The sequence below is a fragment of the Pan troglodytes genome, chromosome 8, assembly GCF_028858775.2.
Source record: "Pan troglodytes isolate AG18354 chromosome 8, NHGRI_mPanTro3-v2.0_pri, whole genome shotgun sequence".
NCBI lineage: Eukaryota > Metazoa > Chordata > Mammalia > Primates > Hominidae > Pan > Pan troglodytes.
The window spans coordinates 75,873,520-75,882,520 of record NC_072406.2 but is presented as its reverse complement, the minus strand read 5'-3'; the positions used below and the strand labels follow the sequence as shown (position 1 = coordinate 75,882,520).

General features: G+C 34.9%; 1 protein-coding gene across 1 annotated transcript in view; it reads right to left on the bottom strand.

Annotated features, from left to right (window-relative positions):
- Positions 1-3,684: 3,684 nt before the first annotated feature.
- The window catches only part of REEP3 (receptor accessory protein 3), a 105,326-nt gene continuing 100,009 nt past the window's right edge, over positions 3,685-9,001 (bottom strand). Inside the window, exons 7-8 of the mRNA XM_009458537.4 lie at positions 8,459-8,604; positions 3,685-7,428 (exon numbers count right to left, since the gene is read on the bottom strand). Of these exons, the coding sequence (XP_009456812.2) occupies positions 7,372-7,428; positions 8,459-8,604 (203 nt within the window). The 3' untranslated portion in view covers positions 3,685-7,371. The remainder of the gene's footprint in view (positions 7,429-8,458; positions 8,605-9,001) is intronic.

Below are 9,001 nucleotides of genomic sequence, written 5' to 3'. Positions count from 1 at the left end.
TCCCTGGGAGCCCCCTTGCTAGCTTTAATTTTATACAACATGTTGTAAACTATAAATAATACAGCTCCACTTTCCTAGAACATATGGAAACTGTCGCCTGCTATATATCCTAACTGTACTTGCTTTCAGCTTAAAGACTGAATAAAGTTAAATCTCCTGTGTAAAAAGGCATTTGGCCTTTTGTGTGTGTGTGTGTGCATTTTATTAGTTAAAACCCAGTATGGAACAGCACATGAAATTCTTCTTGTTGTGAACAGAGCACATAAAAGGGTTTACAAGGTGTGGTTTGAAGAGAGGAAGCCGTGGAACAAATGTTGGTGGAAAGGAGAGGAAGGAAGGAAAGCACTTCCTGAGAGGATACTCCTCCTGTTTCAGCTGCATCCACTCTTCAGATTCTTCCTGTTTGTCTTAGTCCATAACTGATAGTAAATTATTTGTCTTCATTTTTTTCTATTCACTTTAAAAGCATCCTTTCTCTTTGTACTAAAGCTACTCTTGAAACCAAATCCATTAACTTCCAATGACTTAACAACTTTACTTCATTTAACATTCTGATAATCTGAAACTTTTGTATTATATAATACATGTATGGAAGGAATCATTTCCATGTTAACTTTCCAAGTATTCTGTGATCTCTAAGACAACCAACTGTGACGGAATTAACAACAGAGTCCGAAGTCACAAACATTGCGGTTGCTTGGGTCGTAGGTTGGTCACTGTTGTTTTTGTTTTTGAGACAGCATCTCACTGTGTCACCTAGGCTGAAGTGTGGTGGTGCAGTCACAGCTCATTGTAGCCTCAATTTCCCGGGCTCAAGCGATCCTCTTGCCTCAGCCCCGCAAATAGCTGGGACTACAGGTGTGCGCCAGCCACCACGTCCAGCTAATTTTTGTATTTTTTATAGAGACGGGGTTTTGCCATGTTGCCCAGGCTGGTCTCAAACTGTGCTCAAGTGATCTGCCCGCCTCAGCCTCCCAAAGTGTTGGGATTACAGGCATGAGCCACTGCACCCAGTCACAGGTTGGTCACTGATGAGTCTCTGCGTATTTGTAAAATCAGGATGATGCCTCTTCGCAAAGTGTGAAAACAAACATATACTACTGTTGGTTATCACAACTGAATGTAAGGGGCAACACAAGCCTTGTAAAGTATTAATTCTTCTTCCAAATACATCACGTGCTACAACATCCCCTTTCTTTACAAGATAAATAAAATATTTATAATTTCTACATACTGAATTTATGACTATATTTTGAAGTGGAGTTTCTTTTGGAATTTTTTTTTTTTTTTTGAGACAAGGTCTCACTTTGTCACCCAGGCTGGAGTGCAGCACAATCTCAGCTCACTGCAGCCTTGACCTCCCAAGGTTTAAGCAATCCTCCCAGCTTAGCCCCCCAATTAGCTGGGAATATGGGCATGCGCCACGACACCCAGCTAATTTTTGTATTTTTTCATAGAGATGGGGTTTTGCCATGTTGCCCAGGCTGGTATTGAACTCCTGGCCTCGAGTGACCCACTCACCTTGGCCTCCCAAAGTGCTAGGATTACAGGCGTGAGCCACCACGCCTAGCTTTTGGAATTTAATTTTAAGGATACTGTGATAGTTAATTTTATGTGTCAAATTTGGCTAGGCCATGGTACCCAGGCATTTGATCAAACAGTAGTCTATGTTGCTGTAAAGGTATTTTCTAGATGTAATTAGCGTGTAAGTCAGTAGACTTTGAGTAAAACAGATTACTCTCCATAATGTGGATGAGCCTCATCCAACGGTGAAGGGAGAATTCTACCAGCAGAATTACCTTTGTACTTGAAACATCAGCTCTTCCTTGGGTCTCTGGTGTATTGGCCCAACCTGTAGATTTTGAACTTGCCAGTGTCCACAATCACCAGTCAATCCCTTGAAATAAATCTTTCTCTACATATCTTATTTGTTCTTTTTCTTTGGAGAACCCTGACTAATTCAGATACTTACTATTGACTCTTGGCACTACCATATCTATTGTAGCCCTCAAATTGAGAGTAACTTAAATTATGCTTAGCATTGCCATGGGGGAAATGCCCACATATACCCCATGTTTCCCAGTAGTTTAACATCCTGTCAAAACACATTAGAATTCAGCCAGATATTCTAACCTGGCTTCATTAACTCTCCTCACGCATCTTTTTCCAAATCTCAGCATTAAACAGTGATTGGAAGAGAAAAACACAAGACTGATGTGCAAAAGCATCTGATCCTGTTCTCTCCCTTCACAACTTTCTTTTTATGAGTATTCCCCAAGGCACCGGTTGAAAATATAAGAAACTGTGGCAGTCCTAAGGGACTCAAGGTTAAAAGTCACCTTGAAAAATGTGCAAGGCTACTGAAAATGTAGTAAGGTTTCAAGAGTGAGATGGTCAGATTCAGGATGTATTTTGGAGATAAGACAGCCAAAACAACTTATCAATGTATTGGATGTAAGAGGTAGGGGAAGGGAACCAATAATTAAAAAACAAAAACTGCTCTGAGAGAACCACATGAATTATTCAATAGCCAAGAATAAATTCTAGAATAAATAATACTCAAATAATCCAAACATTGATTTGGTTGGTAATGGTGAATTCATTTTATTAAGAGCAAGAATTATTTCCCTTAAATTAATTCTATGCTACTTTACTTGGATATAAGCATTGTGCAGAAACCTAACAGTGCTCTCATAAGAAGCAGGTAATCAGTGGATATTTTTGAATTAAAAAAAAAAATAGATGCTGATTTGATTTGCACATAATGCCAAAATAACACGCTTGCCTTTTTCTCTCTTAATCTGGGATTGTAAGGTAAACAGTACACATGGTGACTTTCCTGCTTTTGTCCTTTAGTAATTTACACTTATAGACAATTATCAATCCTGTGCTTTAAAATTTCAATTCAAAGCATTGTCTTATAAAAAGCAGTTTAAAAAACGTTACCAAGGACAGACCATAAGGAGAGTGTTTTAAGACTAAAATACTGATGAGTAGGTAAAGGGGTAGAATGTTTTCCCAGGGAACAATTCATCAGCCTCTGACATGATGTTTGTTTTGTAAATCTCTTTTTTCAGAACAGTGAACGATTTAAAGGGAGACTAAAACACTGAAAAAAAATGCCGTTCATATATTGTGTTCTTTTGAATTTTTATTTATATTTCTAACCTCTTTAGATCATTACAAGTATATACCTCATAATGAAAATGAAAATAATTCCATTTAAAATGCTATCTAGAAAGACCTTAACACGCATTATGTGTCATAATGAAGTAACACAAAGAAACTTCTTAAAACATAGGATTTCTCTCTAAAGCTTAAATGTGAGGCAGACAGACGTCTAACTTTAAAACAGATGGAACCCCAGAACATTTCCAGGATACATAAATCTGAATTTTGTGTTACATTTTATGCCTGAGACAGTTAACCCATCCAAATTGATGGTGAGGATTTCTGTACTCATTGTTTTTCCTATCTTCCCTTTCTAACATCCAAATTTAACAATTCAGTATTTCTTTTTCATAATCCTATGGACGACCATACCAGAATGTTTATGATTTTCATAATTTGCTCTGTGATCTGTAATCCTAAGTGTGTGCATATATTTAATCAACACATAATAATAAGTAATACCAGTTCATGGAATCCAACATATGTACTCTGGCATAAAAAAAGAAACGCGAATTGCCACAAATAAAATGAGTTTATTTTATATTAAAGTTATCAAAAAACACACCTGTAAAATTACCCACATACTAGGCTTAGAGATAGCCTTTTACAAACAGATTATTAAAAATCTGCAAACTTATTTTCTCTTAACTATTAAAGTACATAGATTTAAAAGGTGTTAGAAGACAAAATGTTAAGTCATGGTCAATGTCTTAAAAAAGAGTTAATATACATTAAATCTGTAGCATACTACAAAAAGATTAAATCTTCAAAATATTTTGGGAAAAAAGCTATAATTTTCTTTCTGAAAAATTTAATCTTAAGTGATATTTACTAAGAAATATATACTGCAAACCACAATAACAATGATCTTCTCAAAAATTGCCTAATTGCTTCACAAATGAGTCAACTTACAAAGAAGAAAACACAGAAAATTGCTTTTAAATATTTAACTCCTTAATTTTCCTGATAATCAAATGAAAATTTAGTCCATCCCAATTAAAAATACAAATTAGACTCATGCTTAATGTAAGATATCATTATATATTTCTTAACAACATAAAAGTTCAAGCATTTTTGGAAAGCACAGACTGTGTTATTCTAAAAAAGGAAAAAAAAGAAAAAATATTTAACCACAGAAATTTGGAATATTTATATACTTTATAACACTGTAGAAATCTTTGGTGGTGACATATAGAATAAGATCCCTGAAAATACTTTAATCATTTTGTCCCATCAATCAGTGTAGTCAAGTATTTATAATCAGTAATTTTGGCAGTATAATTTTTTAGCCAAATACACACACACACACACACACATATATATATTGTGAAGTATGTGAGGGGGATCTTATGCAGGACCTAGGTGGGCTTACATAATTAATTATTTAGCAATAAGGCTTATTTCTGGCTCCTTTTTATACCAGGAAAAAATATGGTAAACTAAAGAATGGGTCAATTCTTACTCCTAAACAAACTCTGGAAATAGTTAAATACTAATGGACAAGTTGAGTAAATGTACAGCAAAATAAAATACCAGCTGCAATTTCTGTATAAACTCAAACATCTACCACAATAGTTCCCTAAATAGGTTTGTGCATCTAATCCCGTGCTCCATGTGCTGGCAGAGGAAAAAGCAAGGCACTGTGGTCTATGGATACATTTACCTCTTTTAAAACCAGTAGACTTAAAAGGAGAAACAAAAAAAGATCTGTTCTACCTTAAAAGAAACAAAAATGTACAGGCTAATTAGACAAAGTTCAAAGAAAAGGGCCCCGCTAAAACACATGTACAGGAAAAGAACCAAAATTTAAGAAATGTAGAAGACAAAGAAGGGTAAAATTATATCAACAGTGTATAATGAGGTAAGGAAAGATATCAGAGGAAGCACTGTGAATGTGAAAAAGTGCAGTTAAACAGGACTTGTACTACCTCTTTGAGACTATCTTTGATAAAGAATTTTGAGTCTAGAAGTACAGAGTAATAAATAATTTCTTCAATTTAGAACAGTAATATGAGTTTACTAAAGAATAGGTTTAATACTGGGACCAGACTTTAAAGAGATAAAATGGTGGCTGGGTGCGGTGGCTCACGCCTGTAATCCCAGAAGTTTGGGAGGCCGAGGCGGGCGGATCACGAGGTCAAGAGATGGAGACCATCCTGGGCAACATGGTTAAACCCTGTCTCTACTAAAAAGACAAAAATTAGCTGGGCGTGGTAGCACGGGCCTGTAGACCCAGTTACTCGGGAGGCCGAGGCAGAAGAATCGCTCGAACCCGGGAGGCAGAGGTTGCAGTGAGCCGAGATCGCGCCACTGCACTCCAGCCTGGCGACAGAGCAAGACTCCGTCTCAAAAAAAAAAAAAAAAGATAAAATGGTGCAAATCAGCTTCCACAGATAAAGTTCTTGACTCACATGACCTTATTAGGCAACTTCAGATGATACTGTCTTTGAGTAGGAAAGACAAGGACAGTGTAACAGTTATATTAAGAAGTCTAGTACCAGGTCATATAAATAAAACTCTCTTCTGATAATTTACAATTAGAATTCATAGGAATTTGGAATAGAAATTAGAGTCCTTCCAGAAATTAAGAGGCTAAAAATTAGGGTAAAGTAGATAGAGTTATTCAGAATTAAACGTTGGGAGAAGAAAACTGAATTAATTTTACTTGTTATATATGAAGAATGTGAAATAATCCATAAAATATTTTATGACTATTATCATGAGACAATGTATGCATTATACCAAGGTACTCCTGTGTAAACATTATGTTCTTGGCCAATACTCTGAGGAAGTCCTGAATATACATTACCAGCTGGCTTCATTTCTTAAAAGGGAGACAGATCAAAGACCTCTCGAATCTCTCTCATCATTTTATCTTTTGGACAAACAAATAGAACAGTCAAGTAAATTACCTGAACAAGCATAATAAGTACAAATTTGATTACTGATCACTAAAACCACCAAAAATATATTGACTTAGGGTTCATAATGCATAGTTATCAGTTCAAGCTAAGAAAGCCTTAAGAATTCAATAACTCAAAATCTCTTTGAGATTTAAAGTTAAAAAGTAATATGTTTCTAATAATTTCTAATGTGCAGGATTAATGACAACTGTATTTTGCATTGGCAAATTATCTCAGCCAGAAGAGATTCAAATGATTTTCGTCAATGCCAGTTTATAAACTAGCAGCACATATCAATGCCAAACTTGTGAATGGATTGGCTGAGAAAAATTATATGAGTTAGAAGGGATCTAAGTGCTATACTGGTCACTGATTCTATTTCACAAAAGCTACCATTTTTAAAAGCTGAAAATGTAATTGGTGTTGACAAAAACATGTTAAGTTCAATTACTCTGTATAGCTAAATATAGAAAATTGGTTAATGTTTAAAGCAACTTCTTATTTGTTAAGAAGATAATTAAAAATAGTTAAAACTGAACAATTAGCTATACTTTTATATTATTAAAATCCAATGAATTTAACAAATGAAACCCACAGGAAAAGAGATGATATAATTCAAGGCATAGATTTGACATGTCAGAATACGGCAAAAACAATAAAGATAGCATCAGTAAAACAGTTGTAAAATAAGTAAACAATTTTCAAGTGTGCAAAACTAATCAGGAATAAAAGTGCTATGTGTGGATACCTGGTTTTCAAATATTTGTTTCAAAAACTTTCAGCTGATGGTGGAAAAACTAGAAAGTATTATATAAGTAAAAATTTAAAGAATATATAAAACCTACTTTATTATCTTACATTATGTCCTTGTTATGTCACTGCTGGATCTGAGGCCTATTTAGTTACCAGATACAACACAAAAGGAGGTAAACACAGTACATCACAAAGGCTGATTTATCCTGAACCGTAAAAAGGCTCCTTTCAAGTATACTGTGGATTTGTGTTTCATCTTGTATCTCAGGCACTCTAGGCTGTTGATGAATTTGAAAACGGACAACATGATTTTCTATAATTTCTAATATACATATTTAGTACATCTTGCAGAACTGCCTTTAGTAGTCAATATTTGGAAGCAATTGTTACAGAAATAAAAACAATTTAAATTCATGAAAGTAAACCCCATCACTGCCACAATGTAAATAATCATTTTAATGTGTAAATCCTGAATATATCATGTTAGAAGATGAAGTCGATGTATTTAGCATAATCTGTCTTGGGATATTTGATGTGTAGATGACTAAAAATACACTTGTGGTCGTTTCTTCACTTTGTATTTTAGTGACCCATACCGCACCTGAAGAGAGAAATGTTTTATTATTAAGAATTAGATGATTACTTTAAAAAATTACATCAGATTTAATAGTTCATAATCATAGTAATTTTTTTACCTTTTTGATATAAAGAATGAATTCTCTTAATAAATGTATATAAGACAGCACTACTTATAAACTCATAAAAAATGTAGTTGGTAATATTTAGATATATGTTACAGATTATTACTAATAACATAAAAACATTAATGTTACATAAAAACATTAATCCTATTATTTATGTTTTGCTTAGTACAATGTCAATGAACATTGATTACAATGATCAGAGGCCATTCACAGTCCTCCACTGCTTTCTGGGTATAAAGACAATATGTTATTATGGTTAACTGTTTACTATTTAATCTTCATGTAGCATTAGTTGAAAGCAAAACTGTGTGGTTAATTTTATTCATTGCTTTCTTTGTTTATGCATAGGGCTGGGACTGGGTATTTGAACTATGTGATTTGCTAAATGAGAATGCCATTTTCTATGTATAGCAGAAGATTAAGAGTTTATCATTTTCAAAATTTCCTGATATCCTGATACATTGATCTGAATAAAGAATTTTAAATATAAACTGCTGGCCAGGTGAGGTGGCTCACGCCTGGAATCCCATCACTTCGAGAGGCGGAGGCGAGAGGATTGCTTGAGGCCAGGTGTTCAAGACCAGCCTGGGCAACATGGTGAAACCCTGTCTCTACAAAAAATGAAAAAATTAGCCAGGTGCGGTGGCATGTGCCTGTAGTTCCAGCTACTTGGGAGATTGAGGTGGGAGGACTGCTTGAGCCCAGGAGTTTGAGTGAACTGTGATTACGCCACACTGCACTCCAATTTGGTTGACAAAGCAAAAAAGCTCTATCCCCAAAAACTAAAAAAACAAAAACAAAAACAAAAATCAAACTGCTGTTCTACCATTCCAATCCTTCATTTATGGATCATTAATATCCTAAATGATAACACAGCAGGGAAATCCTTCACTAATCATTAGGAAAACAGCTCTACACTTAACCAACCTCTTTGCGGCCTTTGGTGGTTTTCACAGATTTCATGCTTTGCGATCTTCGAAGCCCTTTGTGTGTTAACATCTCATCATCTGAATATGGCCCCTCTGCTTCTTCATCTGTTTTCTCATCTCCGTCTTTCAGTGGAATTCCATAACCTAAACAAGTTGTCAAAAACAGCATGTTTTGGTAAAAGGACACCAGTCAGCGCGGGCTCTTTGACCCATCTGTGTACAGTTCTTTGTATGGTTTGCATTTCCCCCAGTTACTCTTTTTGCATCTGGAATGTGCTCCATGCCCTTTATCATTAAGCTTTGCCTCGCACTATTCCAGGTGAAACTCATAACTCATTTCCTCCAGGAAATTTTCCCTGATCATTCTTATTTTTACTATGCATTTTTAAAAATAATTATAAAATAATTTATTTTTGAGTAGGTAACACACCATCTTGTTAAAAAATTCAAGAATATAAATTGATATAGAGCAAAAAGTCTCTTCCCACCTTTCCTCCTCTTCATGAATTCAACCCAAGCATTTGTGTTTTAGTCTGTCATT